The sequence below is a fragment of the Halichoerus grypus genome, chromosome 2 (genome assembly GCF_964656455.1).
Source record: "Halichoerus grypus chromosome 2, mHalGry1.hap1.1, whole genome shotgun sequence".
NCBI classification, from domain to species: Eukaryota; Metazoa; Chordata; class Mammalia; order Carnivora; family Phocidae; genus Halichoerus; species Halichoerus grypus.
Window position 1 is genome coordinate 94155357 of NC_135713.1, and position 22197 is coordinate 94177553.

At 35.5% G+C, this 22197-nt stretch overlaps 1 protein-coding gene across 6 annotated transcripts in view; it reads left to right on the forward strand.

Annotated features, from left to right (window-relative positions):
* The window catches only part of AP3B1 (adaptor related protein complex 3 subunit beta 1), a 257305-nt gene that overhangs the window by 178505 nt on the left and 56603 nt on the right, over nucleotides 1-22197 (forward strand). For all 6 annotated transcript variants that reach the window (XR_013445739.1, XR_013445738.1, XM_078067161.1 and 3 more), the window contains exons 21-22: nucleotides 967-1042; nucleotides 12762-12868. Coding sequence is in view for 4 of the 6 variants with exons in the window: in XM_078067161.1 (XP_077923287.1) it covers nucleotides 967-1042; nucleotides 12762-12868 (183 nt within the window). In the remaining 2 variants the exon portion in view is untranslated. The remainder of the gene's footprint in view (nucleotides 1-966; nucleotides 1043-12761; nucleotides 12869-22197) is intronic.

Below are 22197 nucleotides of genomic sequence, written 5' to 3' on the forward strand. Positions count from 1 at the left end.
ATTTTAATGAATGCCTTTGGCTAAAGAAGTCTGATGCAACACACTGTTGAAATATAAAATACCTAGTACAGTGCCTGTCACAAACTATATCTCAGAAAAGCTAATCTATCACAAGCTTCTTGACAATTTCAGAGCCAAGCTAATTATATTGTTTGAGCAATTCTTTTTCTTTTCTTTTCTTTTTTAAGAATTTATTTATTTGAGGGAGAGAGAGAGTGCGCGAGAGAGCAGGAGTCGTTGGGGGTGGGGTGGGGAGATAGAAACAGACTCCCCCTGAGCAGGGAGCCCACCACAGGGCTCAATCCCGAGACTCCAGGATCATGACCTGAGCCAAAGGCAGACGCTCAACCGACTGAGCCACCCAGGCACCCTGAGCAATTCTTTTTTCTTAAACCAACTTGCTTAAAAATTATTTTCAAGGTGTTTGTAGGCTTTCTACCAAAGAACCATTTTTCATTTTTGTATTAGGAAAAGTTCTCAGATCACAAAATAGCTATTTACCTTTAAATTTTCTTCTGATGGACCTTTATAATCTTTAAATAAAATATTTTAAGATAACAGTTTGCATGGTGGAGAAGAAATACTGTATGCTATAACTAAAATAAAAATTTTGATTAAAAAATACAGTATAGGGGTGCCTGGGTGGCTCAGTCGTTAAGCTTCTGCCTTCGGCTCAGGTCATGATCCCAGGGTCCTGGGATCAAGCCCCGCATCGGGCTCCCTGCTCAGCCAGGAGCCTGCTTCTCCCTCTCCCACTCTCCCTGCTTGTGTTCCCTCTCTCACTGTGTCTCTCTGTCAAAAAATAAATAAAATCTTAAAAAAAAAAATACAGTATATATAACCATACAGAAACCTTAATTTGATTTTTTTTTTCTTGGAGGAAAAAATGTTTGTTTTGAAACATTGAGAACTACTTGATTTTTTTTTAATAGCATGTGCAATAAATTAAATATTTCTTATTTATAGGAGAAAGAAAAAAAAAAAACAAAGCAAGATAGAAATCCTCTTACCAAAGATGTTTCACTTCTAGATCTAGATGATTGTAAGTATTGAAATTTAAATTTTTTCTTCTCCTTTTAGTAGTAGTTTTTTGTTCATATGTTTTTTGAGAGAAAGCGCACGCACTTGCATGCACGGGGAAGGGGATAGGCAGGGAGGAGCTGAGGGAGAGAGAGAATCTTAAGCACACATTCCTCACCCAGCACAGAGCCCAATATGTGGCTCAATCTCACGAACCTGAGATCATGACCTGAGCCAAAATCGAGAGTCAGACACTTAACTGACTGAACACCCAGGTGCCCCAGTTGTAGTATTTTTTATTTTTATAGTACCTTTTATTTACATGTCTCAAAATATGTCAACTTCTATTATGAAAGGTTTATAGATGAAAAAGGCAAGAAAGTTTTAAAAATTAGTTCTGTTAGTATCTTTCATCTAGTCAGGTTATCAGTTTTTTATCAAATGAATAAATATAACTGGTCAGATGAAAGTACACCAAATTCATTTTAAGATCTTTTGCTTTAATAATTTATACTTGTTTCAGTAAATAATTAGCCATATCTCAACAACTTCTCCATTGTTAATTGTTGATTATGGAGATTGAAACATTTAACTTAAGGAGGTGGGGAATTAGGAAAATAATTGGAAATGTAAAGGACACTAACATGTTCTACTTGCCACACTTTTGGTAGGATCAGAAATGGATGCAAAGCTTTTGAATGCTAGTGTGGCGGTATTTGTCAATATTTTAACTACAAAAAATCTTTCTCTTAGCAAATCCACTTATAAGAATTTAGAATCCTACACATATACTTATCCAAGTGTACAAAGGTATATTCATCATCTCCTTTTAAATACTTATGCATTGTGAAAAAGTTAATGGAACTAACTTTATTGGGAGTTAGATTTTGTACAGAAAAAGAGTAACAAGTAAAATATCACAAATATTAAGCTACTGTCATTTTGCAATTTAATTTTTCCATACTAGAGGTGAGTTATGGTTTTAGATTATCTCAATCTGTCATAAGTACAACTGTTCTATTTATATTGTTTACCTGGCCTGTCTTCAATTGTCATGGCAAATTCTTAATATAGAGAAACTACAGGAAATACTTAACAAAAAGAAATTAAACATAAAATTGGACCCTATGAACAATTAGAAGTGGATTCCAAGAAACACACAACCTTCTAAGACTAAATCATGAAGAAATTGAAAATCTGAGTAGACTGATTACAAGTAATGAAATTGAATCTGTAATTTTAAAACTCCCCCAAAAATGAAAGTCCAGAACCAGACAGCTTCATAGGTAAATTCTACCAAACATTTCAACAAGAGTTAGTACCTATCCTTCTCAAATTACTCCAAAAAATTGAAAAGGAAGGAATGCTACCAAACTTATTTTGCAAGGCCAGCATTACCTTTATACCAAAACCAGACAGAGATACCCTAAATACAAAAATTATGGGCCAGTATCCATAATGAACATACATGCAAAAATTCTCAACAAAATATTAGCAGACTCAGTTCAATAATACATTAAAAGGATCATATACCGTGATAAAGCAGGATTTATTCCAGGGATGCAAGGATGGTTGTACATCTGCAGATAGTTCCACATGATACACCACATTAACAAAAAGGATAAAAATCATAGGATCATCTCAGTAGATGCAGAAAAAGCATTTGACAAAATTCAGCATCCACTTATTAAAAATTCTCAACAGAATGGGTATAGAAGGAATGTACCCCAACATAATAAAAGCTGTATGTGACAAACCTACTGCTGACATCATATGCAACTTTGGAAAAGCTTAAAACTTTTCCTCTAAGATCAAGAATGCCCACTCTTGCCATTTTTATTCATCATTGTACTGGTAGCCTCAGCAATCAGGCAAGAAAAAGAAATAGAAATCATCCAAATTTGAAAGGAAAAAGTGAAACTATTTGCAGATGATAGGATACTATATATATAGAAAACCCAGAGACTCCGCCAAAAAAAACTATTAGAACTAATGAATTTATAAAATCACTGGATATGAAATTAACACACAGAAATTCATTGGATTTTTCTACATTAATAGTGAGCTATCTGAAAGAGAATTTAAGAGAGCAATCCCATTTGTAAGTGCATCAAAAATAATAAAATACCTAGGAATAAATTTAACCCAGGAATTGAAAGACCTGTACTCTGAAAACTGTAAGACATTGGTGAAAGCAATTGAAGACGACACAAATAAAAGATATACCGCACTTATGGATTGGAAGAATTTCATATTGTTAAAATGTCCATACCACCAAAAGTAATATACTGACTCAGTAAACTCCCTATCAAAATACCAATGACATTTTTCACAGAACTAGAACAAAGAATCCTAAACTTTGTATGAAACCACTAAAGATTCCAAATGGCCAAAGCAGTCTTGAAAAAGAACAAAGCTGATGTCCATCAACAAATGAATGGATAAAGAAGATGTATACACACACACACACAGACACACACACACACACAGAGGAATATTACTCGGCCATCAAAAAGCATGAAATCTTGCCATTTGCAACAATGCAGATGGAACTAGAGGGTATTACGCTAAGTGAAATAAATCGATCAGAGAAAGACAAATACCATATGATTTCACTTTTATGTGGAATTTAAGAAACAAAACAGATGAACATAGGAGAAGGGAAGGACATAGAGGAAGGGAAGGAAAAGTAAAATAAGATAAAAACAGAGAGTGAGGCAAACCATAAGAGACTCTTAACTCTAGGGAACAAACTGAGGGTTGCTGGAGAGGAGATGGGAGGGTGGGGTAATTGGGTGATGGGCATTAAGGAGGGCACTTGATGTAATAAGCACTGGGTGTTACATGCAACTGATGAATCACTAAATTCTTCCCTTGAAACTAATAATCTATATAACTAAATTGAATTTAAATAAAAAATTATACTCTATACTATACCAGGTACTATACTCCCTGGTTTCAAACTATACTACAAAGCTATATTAATCAAAACAGTGTGATACTGGTACAAAAGCAGAGACATAGATCAGTAGAATAAAATACAGAGCCCAAAAATAAACCCACGCATATATGGCCAATTAATCTAAGACAAAGAAGCCATGAATATACAATGGGGAAGGACAATCTCTTCAATAAATGATGTTGGGAAAACTGGATAGCTACATGCTAAAGAATAAAACTGGACCACTATCTTATACCATATACAAAGTAAATTCAAAATCAATTTAAGACTTGAATGTAAGACCTGAAACCATAAAACTCCTAGAAGAAAACATAGGCAGTAAGCTCTTTGACACCGGTCTTAGTACTTTTTTGGACCAGTCTCCTCAGACAAGGGCAACAAAAGCTGAAGTAAACAAATGAGATTACATCAAACAAAAAAGCTTTTGCACAGAAACTATCAACCAAATGAAAAGACATCCTATTGAGTGGAAGAAGACGTTTGCAAAACATGTATCCAGTGAGGGGTTAATATCTAAAATATATAAAGAACTTACCCAACTTAGTGTTAAAAGAAACAAACAACCTGATTGGAGCACCTGGGTGGCTCAGTCGGTTAAGCGTCCCAACTCTTGGTTTCACCTCAGGTCATGATCTCACGGGTCATGAGATTGAGCCCCACCTCAGGCTCCATGCTCATTGAGGAGTCTGCTTGAAGATTCTCTCCCTTCCCCCCCCCCACTCACATGCACATTCTCTCTCTAAAATAAATAAGTAAATAAATCTTAAAAAAAAAAAAAAAAAACCTGATTTAAAAATGGGCAGAGAACGTGTATAGACATTTTTCCAAAGAAGTCACACAGATGGCCAACAGACACATGAAAAGGTGTTTATTGTCACTTATTAAAAGCAAATCAAAACTGCAATGAGATAGCACCTCACACCTGTCAGAATGGCTAAAATCAAAAACACAAGAAACAGTAAGTGTTGGTAAGGATGTGGAGAACAAAGAACCCACATGCACTCTTGGTAGGAATGCAAACTGGTACAGCCACTCTGGAAAACAGTATGGAGCTTCCTCAAAAAGTTAAAAATAGAACTGCCCTATGATCCAGCAGTCACACTTGTGGGGATTTTACCCAAATAATACAAAAACACTATTTCAAAGGGATACATGCACCCCTATGATTATAGCCGCATTATTTACTGTAGTCAAGATACAGAAGCAGCTCGAGTGTCCATTGATTGATGAATGGATAAAGAAGATGTGGTATATGTGTACACACACACACACACACACACACACACAGGATTATTATTCAGCTATAAAAAAACAAAATTTTGCCATTTGCGACAACATGGATGGAGCTGGAGAGTATAATGCTAAGTGAAAGAAGTCATTCAGAGAAAGACAAATACCATATGATTTCACTCATATGTAGAATTTTAAAAACAAAACAAACTAGCAAAGGGGAAAAAAAAGAGAAACCAAGAAACAGATCCTCAACTAGAGAGAACAAACTGATGGTTACCAGAGGGGAGATGGTTGGGAGGATGGGTGAAATAGGGGATGGGGATTAAGAGTGCACTTGTAGTGATGAGTGCTGGGTGACTAAAATAAAAACTTAAAAAAAAAAGAAATCATTGGTTTCAAGCAAAACAAACAAAAAACCCTGCAATGAAGTATTACCTCACACTTACCAGATTAGCTGTTATTAAAAAGACAAAAAACAAGTACTGGTGAGAAAGTAGAGACAAGGGAACCCTCATACACTGTTGGTAGAAATGTAAATTGGTACAACCATTATGGAAAACAGTATGAAGGTTCTTCAAAAACTTAAAATTAGAAATACCATACAATCTAGCAATGGTAAATTTGGGTATTTGTCTAAAAATGTATGCACTCCTATGTTCACGACAGCCTTATTTGCATTAGCCAAGCTATGGAAGCAACTGTCCACTGATAGATAAATGGATATAGAAGATGTGATGTGGTATACACATACACATATAGGAATATTGCTCAGCTATAAAAAAGAATGAATTCTTGCCATTTGCAATGACATGGATGGACCTAGGGGATATGCTAAGTGAAATGAATGAGAGGAAGACAAATACTATGTGATTTCACTTATATGTGGAATCTGAAAAGCGAAACAAATGAACAAACACAGAAACAGACTCATAGATGCAGAAAACAAAGTGTTGGTTAGCAGAGTAGGGAGGGTTTGGGAGGGGCAGGTGAAATTAGGTAAAGGGGATTATAAGAGGTACAAACTTAACAGTTATAAATAAGTCATGGGAATGTAAGGTACAGCATAGGGAATATATTCAATAATAACAGTGTTATAACAACTTTGTATGGTGACAGATGGTAATTAGAGTTGTGGGATCATTCTGCAATGTATAAACATATCAAATCACTATGATATACACTTGAATAAAATAAAGTTCAAGTCAAATTTGCATCATTTTTTGCTATTGGCAAAGATTTACAAGTTTGCATCATTTTTTACCTATTGGTAAAGATTTTAAAGCAATCCCAATGTTGCTAAGGTTTGGAGAAACAGGCACCCTACATGTGTTTTTGATAGGAATAAAAATAGGTGCAGCTTTTAGAGTCATATTAGCAATATTTGTCAAAACTTAAATTGCACACATCCTTTGATGTAGCAGTTCTTTTCTAGGAATTTATCCTACAGACAAAATAGGAAAATCAGATCCTTACTCCTTTCTTTTTTTAGACCCCTTAATTTAATGGCTTAATTTTACAGTTAAAGTCCATATTTCAAGGTTTCTAAGACCTTTGGGTGATCTGACTCCTGCCTACCTCTTATCCACTGTGTTTCTTTGCATTTCGGAAATATACCAGTCTCATTCCTCTGCATTTCCTGGCAGCTAAGGAAAAATTGAAACCTGTAAAATGATATAATTTTTATTGTTTGCTTCTTTTTAAAAGTATGTTTTTATATGTAGAAGCAAAGGTTTTCTTAAATACTAAGTTTTAAGAATTTAAACAAGTTTTTTTTTTCAGGTTCACTTCACTTTTATTATGAACAAACACAATTTCAGATCAGTACAACTAAGCTTCAGAGTTGATATTAATAGAAATTATTCCAAAATTATTCTTAGGTCACAAATAACTACGATCCCACATAAAGGGGGAAAAATCCCACCCAATCAAGGAAAAGATATCCTGTGTATTGTTTCCATGGCAATGAGTTTATGCATTCTTAAATTTTGTCTGGCTAGTCTGGATAAGTCTACTTATCCAATGGATTTATTCAATCTCTCAGAGAGAATCATATCGATTAATGATAGCATTCAGGACGCATGGTTCATGGTGGATACAAATTCACGGTGGATACGGCTACTATAAAAATACTCAGGATTTTTTTTTAATTGTAAGGAAATTTCATCCTAACTTAAATTTTAACTCAACATAGGGTATATTTCTGTTTGTTAATACCTGAGAACTATTTCTTTAAAAATCTTTTATTCTGCTTTTGTCAGAAATGACACTTGAAGCCTCCCTCTCTTTTTAACAAGTCAGTCCCGCAATACTTGCTTATTGTCTGCTAAGTGTAAGGGTACTTTGCTAGATATCCTTTTTTGTTGGAACAGATAAATAGGATTTAGTCATTTTATTCCAGGGACTAATATCTAGTCTGGGGCACAGATACCTGAACAGTAGAGGCACAAAGTGTGAATGAATGAGGAGGGAAACAAAAACCAATTAAAAAGCTACAGAGGCCTTGTGGAAGAACTGATCTGAGCTTAATGATAAAAATAAGTGGAGTGTTACGGGAGAAAAGCTTTGTTGACAATGGTTAAGCTTTGTTGACAATGGCTCTTAAATTAATTTATGCTGCTTATTAGCCTACGGTTCTCCATTGTCCATAGTAAAGTTTGTGGATCAAAAACTAAAAAGTCACTGTCCAGTAGTTTGAGTTCTTAGCTCTGAGAATTAGATTAATTTTGAAGGAGGGTCAGAAATGTTCCTTAAGTTTTATCTAAGAGGCACATCATAATCTACAGAGGTTATGTATTCCATCTACCAGGAAAACTTCAAGTACTGAATTTATCTATGTCTTCATTTAGAAAACATTTATTGAATGCTTGTTCTGGTACAGGTAATCCGCGCTACATGCTGGAGATTCTAAATGGATACATTATCCCTACCCAGGGAATTCTGTTTCTCCCATTACAGTTTGAGAGTTCCTTGGGTATTTTATATTTTTGCAAATGAAGAGATCTTTTAGTACTCCATACCATGTGATCTTGATAGGATGATCATAAAGCAACAGTCGTACTCGTTTCTTTTATAAGAAATATAAACCTTTGTAATTATACTATTGGTACAACTAACTCTTTTTAAAATTTTTATCAGCCACCAGTAATCATGCTTCAGATAAGCCTTATGATCTGTGATATCATATTTTTGAATAAATTATAGTAGAGGCAGTGGAGTGGAGTGGCTAAGAGGACAATGGAGCTGGAGTGTCTTGAGTTTGAATCCCAGTTTTGTTTGTTTGTGTTTTAAGATTTTATTTATTTGAGAGAGGGAGTGCAGAGCGAGAGAGAAAGCACAAGCAGGGGAGACGGGCAGAGGGAGACGGAGACACAGACTCCCTACCAAGCAAGGAGCCTGACCCGGATCCCAGGACCCTGGGATCAATGCCTAAGCCAAAGGCAGACACTTAACCGGCTCAGCCACCCAGGTGCCCTTGCTAATCCCAGTCCTTTTAATTACAAAGCTGGGTAACCTTGGACAAGTTACTTAATCTCTTTGTGCTTTTGCTTTAATCTATAAAATAGGGATAATAGTAATACTTTTTAGGAGTATTAAATGGATTAAATGAGTTGATAAATGTAAAAGCACTTAAAACTCTGCTGGGCACATGATAAGCATTATATAAGGGTGTTACCTATGATGGAGATGATAACAATGATGCAGCAGCAAGCAATTACATTTAACAAGTTAAATAACTTCATATTAAACTGGTATATATTAAAACTTTTATATATTCTTAAGTTTTGAAGCAAATTTTGATCAGAAGAATAATTGTATAATTATTTTATAATTAAATATATAGTTGACCCTTGAACAAGGTGGGGGGTTAAGGGGCACTAACAACCACCTGTCACCTTTGACTTGCCAAAAATTTAACTATTAATAGCCTACTGTTAACTGGAAGCCTTACTGATAGCGTAAACAGTCAATTACACATATTTTATATGTTATATGTATTATATAGCATATTCTTAAAGTAAAGAAAAACAAGTGTTATTAAGAAAATCATAAGGAAGAGAAAATACATTTTTAGCATTATACTCTATTGAAAAAAAACCTGGCTATAAGTGGACCCGCACGATTCAAACCTTTATTGGTCAAGAGTCAGCTGTACTTTAGTAAAGAAAAACGTGTTTTGCAGAAAGTTTTAAAAATAAAAAGAAGAAAATGGATTTGTAATCCATATATCTTGGGTTTACTATTTGGCATGCCAGTTCAGATCTTTTCATATGCAAAACCCCTCTGCTCCAAAATATGATCATACTGGGATACTCTTTTATCATTTACTTCTCTGTTTATCATACACATTCCTTGCCCTGCCATAGATGTTCTTTAACAATTTCATTTTTAATGACTGCATGGTTATCTTTTATACTGTAATAAATTATATTTAACAGGTTTAACAGGTTGGAAATTTAACTTGTTTCCATTTTTTTGTCTTCATAGTTAGTGAAGCAATACATCATAAGTATATTATTGCATAATCTCCCCAACTGTTTCGTTAAGATAAATCCCCAGGAGTAGAATTGCTGGGACAAAGGCTTTGAAGAATTCAGTTGTCTAAGATTGCCTTTCCCAAAGCTTGTACCAACTTACATAGTTTTAGTGTGAGAGTACTGATTCCTGATTCCTGATACCCTTACTGATGCTGAATTTTGTATTTAAAAATTGCCTTTGCCAAGTCAATGGGTAGAAATGATACCTGGTTTTCATTTGTATGCCAGGTTATTTTTTTTTTTAAACTAGTAGAATCATTTTTTTTAGTACATTAATTGAATACTTAAACATTGTCAGCTAACCTCAGAATCCAGTTTTGGATAAATTTTCAGTGCAGGCTTTTATCTTGCCAGACCTTTAAACAGATGTGTAGTCATTTTAGTACCAAAGCCTTTTTCTGAAGTGGTATTAAAAGCCTTTCTTTTTTCTTTTTTTTTTTTTTTAAGTCAAACTTTGGTGTGAATTTTCCTCTTGCTTTTGATGTCTTTTTCCTCTCTGTGTCTTTAGGCCAAGCCATAGTTGAAATCAGAGGCTTTCTTACTCAGTTTTTTCTCCTTACATGGGCATCTCATATTTTGGATGGATGGATGGATGGATGGACAAATATTTAGAACCTGCAAGAAAAGTGACTTGGAAAGGCAACATATTTTTATCCAAGATAAGAGAACCAGTTCCTGGTCCCACCCACAGTAATTCTTCCATTCACTTGTTTTATGATCTTTGCAAGACATAATCTCCCTGAGCCTCAGTTTACAGTGTCTTTATTTATTTTTTTTTTTTTTAAAGATTTTATTTATTCATTTGAGAGAGAATGAGATAGAGAGAGAGCATGAGAGGGGGGAGGGTCAGAGGGAGAAGCAGACTCCCTGCCAAGCAGGGAGCCCGATGCGGGACTCGATCCCGGGACTCCAGGATCATGACCTGAGCTGAAGGCAGTCGCTTAACCAACTGAGCCACCCAGGCGCCCTACAGTGTCTTTAATATAAATGTTTTTTCTACCTCCTCACTGTTGTTTTTAGTCCTTTTCATGTCATGCCTAAATTATTGTATTCCTCCTCACTGCCAGCCCGACTATTTATTATTCCTTCTTTGGTTTGTCCCTTATACTGATATCCAGCAGTACATATATTGTTCCTCTTTTGGTAGTTTTTAACAACTCCCTTTGGTGTAGAGGATAAATATAACCCCCTTAGTTTTCCACGTTCCCACCTCTCAGCCTTTGTTCACAGTATTTTCTCACCTACTAAGTCACCAGCTTCTTCCTTTGCTCGTACTTAAAAACTGAGCTTCATTTCCTCCTGTTCATGAAGTCTTCCTTTACCACCATATCCCCATTGATCCTTCCCACCCCACCCCCCACTCCCAACTCCCTGTGACACTTGCCAACTGTACGTTGGTTTTCAACATAGGTCTGAGGAAGCCTGGGGATTTGTAGCAGTGTTTCAGGCATGCTGAAGGAGCAAGGGAGAAAGCAAGGGCTCCATTCCCTCTTCCACCCAGTCTCCACGCTGCTTTGTCTGTTGTCTGTGTTGAAGTTTGACTTCCTTTGAAAATTTTCTTCTTTGGGCAATATCATTTTTTTATTCCTAACTTTATGAATTAATTTTTTAATTTTTTTTTTCTGCCTAACTACAGGATATTGTGAGACTAAATGAGAAAAAGATGGTTTGAAAAGTCCTGTCAAATTAAGTAAATGTTACTTCCTTTATGGTCTTATTTTGAAGTGAGAGTTTATTGGAAGCTAAAACTTTTTCCACATTTTAATTTTTTTCATTCAACAGTCAAGCAGTTACTAAGCACTAAAAATTAATACATTAGCAGACTAGTAGAAATAAAAAATAAAAAGTCACAGATATGTATTACGAGAGAAGTATGGTTGTAGAAGTGTGTCCAAGTATATCTGTAGAACAAATAAGGCACACAGAAGCTGTGTTTTGGTGAGTCAGTTTGTGCTTTCCTTCTAAGTGGTACCTTAATGGGTAGAAGTTGCAAGGTAAACAAGGCAGAGAAGAACCTTCCAGGTAAAGAGAATAGAATATAAAAGGCTCAAAGACATGAAACGAGATATTGGGAACTATTAATTGGTAGGGCCTGAACATAGGAGTTGCTGATGAAATTGGAGATAGACCTCTGCTACTCAGTATGTTGCCGACTGGCCACAAGTAGCTGCTTACACTTAAATTTAAGTTAATTAAACTATGAAGTGCAATTCTTTAGTCATACTAGCCATATTTCAAGAGTACATTAGGTATATATGCTAGTGTCCACTATTTTGGACAGCACAGCTATAGAACATTTCCATCATCACAGAAAGTTCTATTGGACAGTGCCGAGCTAGATCATAAAGAACCTTGTGCCCTTAAGGTGTTGGACTTTTATCTTAGAGGCAGTTGTGAACCTTTGAAGAGTCTTAAGCAGGGGAGGATGAGATCTATACTTTTTCAAAGATTTTCAAGTTTTCACATACCTGATCTCATGTACATAGTGGTTTTAGAATCAAAAATTTCTATCTGGTACATAGCTTTTGCTGACAAAGTATAATTAGAAGGGAGTTAGGTAGCCTGGACCCCTGTAATTATTGTAATGGAGAATAAAATAGAGAAAGGATTTAAATACCCTTTTAAGACTTCTGATTCTGCTTCAAAACTCTTGAAAGCTATTGTTGTTCTTTATATTAGCTGGAAAAAATGTTTCTTTACCTTTTTTTATTTTAGTGAGGTTACTGGGTGATAAATGTTAGTGATAACATTATGTGATACAAATTTTCAAAAACTATTACTCAAGGTATTTGTATCCTTATTTTGTTATAGGATTTGCCATTATGTTTTGAAGGCTAAGACTAGTAACTGTCATGACTTGATAATAACTAAATCAAGATGTTAAATAGAATTGTCATAGATTTATTAATCAAAGTAATTTAATTAGATTTACTAACAAAATAAAAATGTTGCTTTTAATAATATGAATTAAATTTTCATGCATATTTGCTAATTTGGGCCTTTTCTTACAGTTAACTCAGTATCCACTCCAGTTGCACTTCCCACACCAGCTCTTTCTCCAAGCTTGATAGCTGATCTTGAAGGTTTAAATTTGTCAACTTGTTCATCAGTCATCAGTGTAAGTAACTTTCAAAATACATTAGCTCAGTTTTCATGTGATAACATTGCATCTTTCTTATTAAAATGCAAATAATTGAAGTGGATTCTTAGTCTTGAACAGTTTCTCTTTTAAGCAGGGTCAATTTAGATCTGACCTTTTAATTTTATAAATATTTTTAAAATTTGCTCTACCCAAACCGTTATCCTCACAATTGACTTCTGCTTATTACCCACATTTAATTATCATGTTTACATTTTTCTCTGGCACTCTTACGTATGTATAATATACAAGCATTCTTTGCCACATTGGGTTCATTTATATACATAAATTCTCCCATAAAGAATTGTTGTCTACATTAATAGACTTAAATTCCCACAATCATTCCATTTCTATTACACTGTTCTTATACCATAGGCTACTAAAAATACCTGACTGTTTTCATTTTAAAATTCAAGATTGTGTTTCTCTTTGCATTATCTTTGTATGTTTACTTACATGCCTTAGTATCTCTAAAAAAATTCTTTAATGTTACTTATGGGATATGGCTTGAAGTGAGGCAAGAGGCTGGCCTATCTCAAAATAATGCCAAAACCATCAGCCTGTCATAATATCTGAAACTGCAATAACTTTTTCTGTGTTAGCATATTATATCCACTAACCTTTCACTCTAAATCAGACATGCTGCCTACAATGTATAATCTGTTGATATGCTTGACCTCCTGTTAATTTGTTGTCAGAAACCTGACAAGTAAGAGACAAAATAGTACGTTCTGGTGGGAACACAAGGTAGCTTGAATAGATCTGGTGTATCACTGGTTCCCATGGCTGACAGAGTACGTAATTGGTGATCTGAGCTCCTGGGGAGCGTAGAGCTGGTTCTGCCAGAAGTGGAAAAGAGGAGTACCTAATTCTTGTACCTTGTTACAAAAAATTTCCCCATCAAAGCAGATGTGATATCAGGACCATTTGGTTTAGAATGCACATGTGAAAACTATTAAGCTGAGCATGTTGTTTAAGTTGTAGAATGCAGTTACCTCTAACTGCTCAGAAATGAGTAAGAATGATATCTGGGGTTTTAGTTTGCCATTCTTGTTGCTAAAAGGAAAAGGCACATTGAAAGAGATAGAGGGAAGCAGTGAAAAGAAGCAGTTAAGTCTTTATTATTTAAGTAATAAATATTTCTTGAGCATTTGGGTAGGCTGTAAAGAGAAAGTAGAAATCAAAAAATCTATAGTGAAGCAGTTAGTCCTTGAGGGGAAAGGAGGGCCCTAAAAACTTAGGAGGCAGTAAGGTAGCGGCTAAATAACTCGGGCTTTGATATCAGATGACCAGGGTACAAATCTCTGCTTAGCTGCTTACTAGCTATGTGGTTGGACAGATTGGTATGTAATTTTTCTGTACCTCATTTTCCTGTGAAGATAACAAATACCCTATAGGATTGTAATGACATTAATGAGATAATAAATGTATAGCTCTTAGAACAGTGACTGGCACATTGTCATCACTCAATAAATAATAACTAATATTTTTTAAAGTGATATGATAATGGACCCTCAGTAGACTCTCATACTTTATTAGCTATAAAAAGAATGCAGTTGAGATTAGAAAAGCTTGCAGTAAATTTTCATTCATCACAAAGTAATTGAAGGACTCACCCTTTTATACTAAGAAAAATATTTATTGGGATGGTCTCTTCAAAGGAGAGGAAAAGCACTCCATCCAAAGAACGTACAAAAAAAGGACTGCCGAATGGGCAAATTTGTGTAGAGGGGAGTGGGAGATACAGACTTCCAGTTACGGAATAAGTAAGTCGTGGGAATAAAAGGCACAGGATAAGGAAAACAGTCAGTGATATTGTAATAGTGTTGCATGGTGACGGGTGGTAGCTACAGTGTGGTCAGCATAGCCTAATATATAGCGAAGTTGAACCACTGTGTTGTATACCTGAAAGTATACTTCTCTGTCAACTGTACTCAAAAAATTAAAAAAAAAGACTGTCAAGTTCAGCTGAGCGAAGCAAGATCTCAAACTCATCCCCAAAAGCTAACAAAATGATCAAACGAATAGTAGTAATAAGAATGGCAACCAGAGGGGCGCCTGGGTGGCTCAGTCATTAAGTGTCTGCCTTCGGCTCAGGTCATGATCCTGGGATCGAGCCCCGCATCGGGCTCCCTGCTCAGTGGGAAGCCTGCTTCTCCCTCTCTCACTCCCCCTGCTTGTGTTCCCTCTCTCGCTGTCTCTCTCTCTCTGTCAGATAAATAAATAAAATCTTTAAAAATAAATAAATAAATAAATAAATAAATAATGGCAACCAGAAATTCACCAGCAAAAATCAAATAAGGAAAGGAATAGAACTTAAAGAGAAAAATAGAACTTTGAAAAGTGGAGCCTGTAGAAATAGAGTATTCTGATGCAGAATGGCATGGCTCCTATTATCTCACCTTCAGCCCTCAAAACAGTATTTAAAAAAGATTAATGAAACAAATTGTAATTTTTTCATTGTGTATATGAATTTATCAGCACCACGCTTTAACCAACTGAGCTAACTGGCTACCCCTATGTATATGAATTTAGAAAGAAGTGGGCTAAAGACATCAGAAGAAAAAACAAGAAAAACTCTCAAAAATTACAACCCTCATATAATGGTAGGGGACCTCAACAAATATAGGAGCCTTTTGGATCCTGAAATGAAATTCATAGATTAGAGTACATCTATAATTTTAAAATCAACTTGTTTCCCTTATTGAATAGAAAGAAGAAATAGAAGTAATTTACAATAAAGTAATAGTTACATTGCTATATAAATGCTTGTCCATGACTACACTAGAAATGTACTGAAACAGTTAAATAGTGCTGGCACTGATATGCAGAACAGCCATGAATGTGACAACTATAAGTGCAGACTGATATAGGTGTATTAGCAACTCAAATAGTGTGGGTTGGGGTGTTGCCATCAGTAACATAATTTTCCAAAATCTTGAACAGTTTCTAGTAGTTGTATTCCAAGTCCCAGCCTAGTTTCTTTTTTTTTAAAGATTTTATTTATTTTTATTTGAGAGAGAGAGAATGAGAGAGAGCGAGTACATGAGAGGGGGGAGGGTCAGAGGGAGAAGCAGACTCCCTGCCGAGCAGGGAGCCCGATGCGGGACTCGATCCAGGGACTCCAGGATCATGACCTGAGCCGAAGGCAGTCGCTTAACCAACTGAGCCACCCAGGCGCCCCCCAGCCTAGTTTCTATGAGTTCCTCGTCTGAAGATGAATTTTATTCATTTCAGTGGATTATTTAAATTTATTTTCCTTGTGTATTTGGTAAAATAGGGGTAGATTTTATTTTTTTGAAATTACCAAAATGTTTATAATGAAACCCAAAGAACAGTTCCTTTTTCACTCTAAATATTTTTCAAATGAAAAATTTCACTATTTGTTCTAACCTTTCAAATTATATATTCAGAATTTTTAAACATAATTCCCAGTGAATATCATTATCATTGTAAGGAAAGGCCTAGTTTTTCAAACTGCATGATAAAGAAGATGTATAAACACAGTATTTGTTCCAGTCTTACTTGAGACTAATTGGCAGCTGGCCAACAGATGGCTAAAAATGAAACATTTTATTTCCTACAATAGTATGTCTGTGAACAAACTGTAAATTTTTTAGTGAATTATCAATTTTTCTACTAGATTATTGTTAGGCTAAGAGTTTCCCAGTTGTTACACATGAAGCCCCAGGAGTTCAAAAACCGCAATCCTCAGAATGTTACAGCTTCTACAGGGGATGAGAAAAAAGTGAGGTGGGGCGAAAAGACAATTTGCATGTTAAGAATAAATGTAAAATAAGAATAAATTGTTCGCCTCTGGTTTTGGAAATGTTGGAGTGAAAACTGGTCTTTTCTGCTTTGAATAATTTTTTGTATATTTGGGACACAAAACTGTTAAAGTGAATTCAGTTCACGTTACCTCTGAGAACTTTTGGTGTATTTTTTACAGATAAACATCAGCATGAAATCTTGTCTCTTTCTTTGCACTTTTTATGTTTCTTTTCAAACAAGTTTTATAAGAAAATTTATTAATTTGCTTACTTAATATTTAAGATTTATATTTCTATGGAAAAATAACTTCTGAGTTCAATCCCCCAAATGCTATGAAACCCATCATGGAAGTATATAGTACCTGTGGTTCTTTAGCACCTAATCACAAATTAGAAGGTTTCTATGGGAATATACTTTTCAAGAGTTCCAGTTTAAAATACCAAGAATTCGTTTAGAAAGTCAGGGCAACATTTAGGAAATGCATTGAATTTGGAGCCCAAATACTTGATATCTATCCTTGGCTGAGCTAGTTATTATCATCGTGACTACGGGCAATTCATTGACTTGTGTAAACTTTAATTTTTGAATTTAAAATTGGAGATACTACTTTCCCTAAACACTTAATTGTGTTTTCATGAAAAGTAAATGAAATAATGAGCCTGAACATGTTTGAATTCTGTTCTATGGCTATCTTGTGGAGTGAGAAGAGGCAGATGAAGATGGAGTTCTAGGTTTTAAAGACAATAGAGAAAAAGGCCAAGATGAGTTAGTGAAGGAGATGAATTGTGGAAATTAGTATCAGGAAACTCACAGATTAGGAAGGGAAACAGACAAATCATTTTATTGTAGTAAGTGCTACACGGAAGGTATAAATCTGCTTAGGTGCTACCAGTTGACCAAGATCTCTTAGAAAAGAATTTGTATATGTAACCTTGGAACTGAATCTAGGAGAATAGTAAGAGTTTGTCCAGGTGGCTGGAGTAGAATAAGAATGACGTGACGGACAAAGGAAATAGGGTATGCAGAGGCTTGCGATGTGAACAGACTTGGAATATTAGAGAAATAGTAGTTCAGTGTGGCTAAAGTATAGCACAGATAGGTTGGAATAACCGAGTCTGATGTTGGAAAAGTTATGTTGGTGACATACTGACATGGGAAAATTGGAGTAATGACTCCTTAACTTACTGCTTTCCAATCTTTTCATGTTATGGTACATACGGAAAAGTGGTAATAGTTGTAGTGTGCTCTGGGGTAAACAGAGACTCCTGCAGGAGGCGGGAGGTACCCAGCCTAGAAGCTCCAACACAGGCCCCGCCTGGCATTCCTGAGGGCTAATGGTGGGGGCAGCAGCACAGCACACTTCTAACCTCTGTGGTACGTTAGTGAGGAAGCACTGACTTAGCTGCTGTAATATTAGTGATTTGATCTTCATGGATCACAGTCCCCAAGTGGAATTAACTCTGGAGGGTGCAGGAAGATTCATTTAAAAAGTGATCATTATAGAAAACAAGGCAGTAAATTGAGGAATGGTAAGTAATTCCACCAACAGTCCATGAAAGAGAAACCAGAGTTGCAACAAGAAAACCCTATTTGATACAATATGCTACGTGGAGTTAGCTAAACTCCATGTTAGAGGCACAGTCCTGCCCACTGCTAAATTGACCCAAGACTGCGGAGGTCAGCTGCAGGTTTAAGGGTTTCCTGAAACTACCCTCAGGTTTGATAATTCACTGGAACATTCACAGAACTCAGGAAAGCACTATACTTAAGATTCAGTCTTACTGTAGCAATAGGATACAAAATAGAACCAACCAAAGGGAGAAACCAGTATCCTGGGTGGGTTTCAAATTCCCAGCTTTCAGGTTTACCCAACTGGCATCAAGGTATGGCAGTATGCACAGAGTATCTGCTTAGCGTAAGTCGTCTAGGGGCCCACTGTGAATCACTTCCTTGGGAGCAGCCATCAGTTGTGGTCCTCTAAGGGCTCCCCGTGACTAATTAAAGACACTCCTATCACTTAGGAAATTCCAAGGTTTAGAAATTACCTCTCAAGAGCTAGGACAAAGTCCAGATCTCTCTTTGAGGAGACCAAATTCCTTACTACATATGTGCCAGTAAATGTTTCATTCATTCCACAAGTATTTATTCGGGCCAGAATATGAGGCAGGTGCCAAAGATAACAGTAAACAAGTTGAGCTAGGTTTCTGCCCTCAGGGAGTTTACAGTTGAGTAAGGACTTAACAAAAAATTTCCTCAAAGGTATGCATTAATACCAGGTGGTTTAATTGTGTAGAATAGTTTTTCCCGTTTGGGAATTTCTTTAGATACAGGTTGTCATTTTTTGTCATTACTTCTCTGATTTTACATTGGCTACACTCCACAGCCCAACCTATCTCCCTCTGTACTATTACAGCTAATGAGAGTTACTTTTGACATTTAACAGACTTTTTTTTTTTTTTTTAAAGATTTTATTTATTCATTTGAGACACAGAGATACAGATAGAAAGAGAGAGCATGAGCAGGGGGAGAGGCAGACAGAGAGGGAGAAGCAGGCTCCCTGCTGAGCCAAGAGCCTGATGTGGGGCTTGATCCCAGGACCCTGGGATCATGACCTGAGCCGAAGGCAGACGCTTAACCATCTGAGCCACCCAGGCGCCCCGACATTTAACAGACTTTAAAATTTAGGTATCTAAACTGCTTTTCCTCTTTGAGAAGAAGTAGAAGGCTAATTTTCGCAGTCCATGCTATTCACCATCTGCTTTCCTTGAATTGCCTCTGTGAAACATCACTTCCTCACTTAATGATGGAATAAAGTCTCATGATGCTCGGGTGAAGACAGTGGCAACAGTAGCATTAAACTAAGGCCAGGGGGAGTTGTGATAGGTAGCCAGCCTGGGGTTTACTGTGACCAGCAGAAGAATGGCCTTAAGGTTGTCATTATGACCAAGAAGCCATGTAACTAAAGTCTCCCCCGCCCATCCCTTCAAGGATTTTCAAGCTGAAGGGTAGGAAGAAGGAATCCCATGTAATGCACTTTAATTAGGGCAGGCAGAGTGAGGCAAAGAAAAGGCATTTTTTTTTTTAATACATAAACCAAATTCCTCATCTGAAGTAAATGTTTATCATTAGTTCCGTCAAGTTCCTTATCTAAGGAATATAAAAAAAAAAAAAAATGGCTGGCAACTAGGCTTGTAGCTTTTGCTGTTGACAGAGATTGGCAACTAATGAAGCTATAACTGTCCATGATTAGGGATGAGGTCCTGACGCTGCTTGTGTTATAGGAACTTAGCTGGGAAATAGAGAAGTGTGACCATCAGACCTGCTTTTGGTGTGCAGGTTACAGTATGTTTTAAAACAATATGAAGAAAAAACAAACCATAATTCATGAAGCAGAATCTTACCCAGTGTGAAATTTACTAAACAGAGTTGAGAATTATTAGGATAATTGCATATTGTCATGATGACAGTTGTAATTGAAGTTGATTTCTGTTTCTCTTAAGTGGACTTTTGTCTTAAGTAGATCTCTCTCTCTCTCTCTTTAATGCTAGGTTAAGGCATTTTAGTTTTGCTTGCCAGTCAGCTTGTCTTGGTCAGCCAGAGCACCAGCTTTCTTTTCATTGTCTGCAAGGACAAAATGCTTTGAGGGGGTCTTTATTGATAACAGCATTTACTGAGTTATGCGCCAGACATTTCATGAATATGTGGTCTCATTCCCAAAACAAATAGTGTATCTATGATAAAGTTTGTTTTCTAATATGGTGGAAGAACTGTCTTTTAAAAAATATTTATTTTTTACATTTTAAACACTTACGGTGTGTTCGAGTTCCAGGTTAAGAGATGAGGCCAGCTAAGACCAAATTACGTTAAGTTTAGAGGAGGAGGAAATTATAAGTCAAAATTAAAAATAATTTTGTCATTTTAAATTTGGGGAAAATCCTTTATTTGTTCTGATGAAAATGTCAGTAGTCATGGAACTGTGGTAAAAATAATGAAAAATCATTGGCCTGGGTCTGCTTAAATTGAAAACATTTTTTAATTAAAGTTTGACAGTATTTTGTGCTTCCATTGCCTAGCCATGTCCCATCTTATTCTTTCATTCAGTTCTCCTCTGGGTATGAGTTGCTTTAATTTTTAAATTAAACTTTAAAGGTGTGTCATACTACTGCTTCATCTTTTTATTTCTGCACTACTTCAGAGGTCTCATAGTTAATACCAGACCATTATCATCTCTCCCTTTTCTACATTATTAAGAGGAGCCGCTTTTTAAAAAAAGAGATTGTTACTAATTTTTAGTTGCAGGGTTTTTATTGGAAAATATTTTTTATTTGGCTTAAGTAAATATATGCCAATCTAAGTCCTGACTGGTGGATAATACTTTTATAATGCTTTGTCAATATCATAATAAAATTATCTACAATTTAAAAATCCAATATATAAGATGCTAATTAATGAACTAGTAATAGTAATGATTGTGGCCCAGAGAAAACAGATGACCCATCAAAATAGAGAAAATACGTAATATAAATCTGCAAGAAATTGAGGGATTTAAAGAGGTGATGGTAAAGAAAGCCTTGGGCCTTTCTTTTCCTCTTCTTTCTACTTTGTGGTGAGTAGTTCCTTTCATTTGCTATAGGTTCACTCTTTTCAGAGCTGAGACAGTTCCCTGAACATCTACTGACTTCTTTTCCAAGATTATAGGTTCTAGCTTCTATTTATTATAATTAAATGTACTATAATAGTAAATGAGGTTTTTAAAATATCATTCATTTAAAAAAAGATTGAATCTTTAACGGCAGTTTTATTTTACACATCCAGAGTTGATTGAACTTTGTGTTACTATCAACTACTACGTTTCAAATTTTGTTGCTTATGTTGAATTTGTGGTATATGCAGTGAAATAACTTTTTTTAAGCTTTCAGTTACCTTAGATTATTATGCATTAGCCAGTCGTGTATTAATTATTATTTAATCATACATCAGCCAAGTTAACTTCTGTTACTTTTGTTCCTCTTTAAAAGGCTTGTCAAAAATTTTATGAACATAGGGTGGGGCATGGTATAAAAAATTTATATTAGTAGTATTAAATATTTTAACATGAGAAACCGGAACTGAACATGGAAAGTATTATTGTGATGCTGAAATAAACTTTGTTTCTCTTCAGAGGAGAAGAAAATGAATTAAACTATAGGACACATGCCCAACTAATGATAAAAAATTAATTTATTACCAGAGAGAAGAGAGCATGGAGTAAAAATAGATAAGTACAGTATATGACCCTAATATCAAAGAAAAGTAAAAGCCACTTATCTTAGAATATATCAGACACACTATTATTCAAATCATTCAGGAATGTAATTACAGACAGCTTTATAGGCCTATCAATAAGGGTTATTTCTTTAAATTTGCAGCTGTTCCACATTACTGAATGTATAAATATCTCCCCCAAATGTTAAATTAATACTGAAGATATATTTTACAATTCTGCACGCACACACACACAAAATATCAGTAAGTTTTCCTTTAAAATGCATAATTTA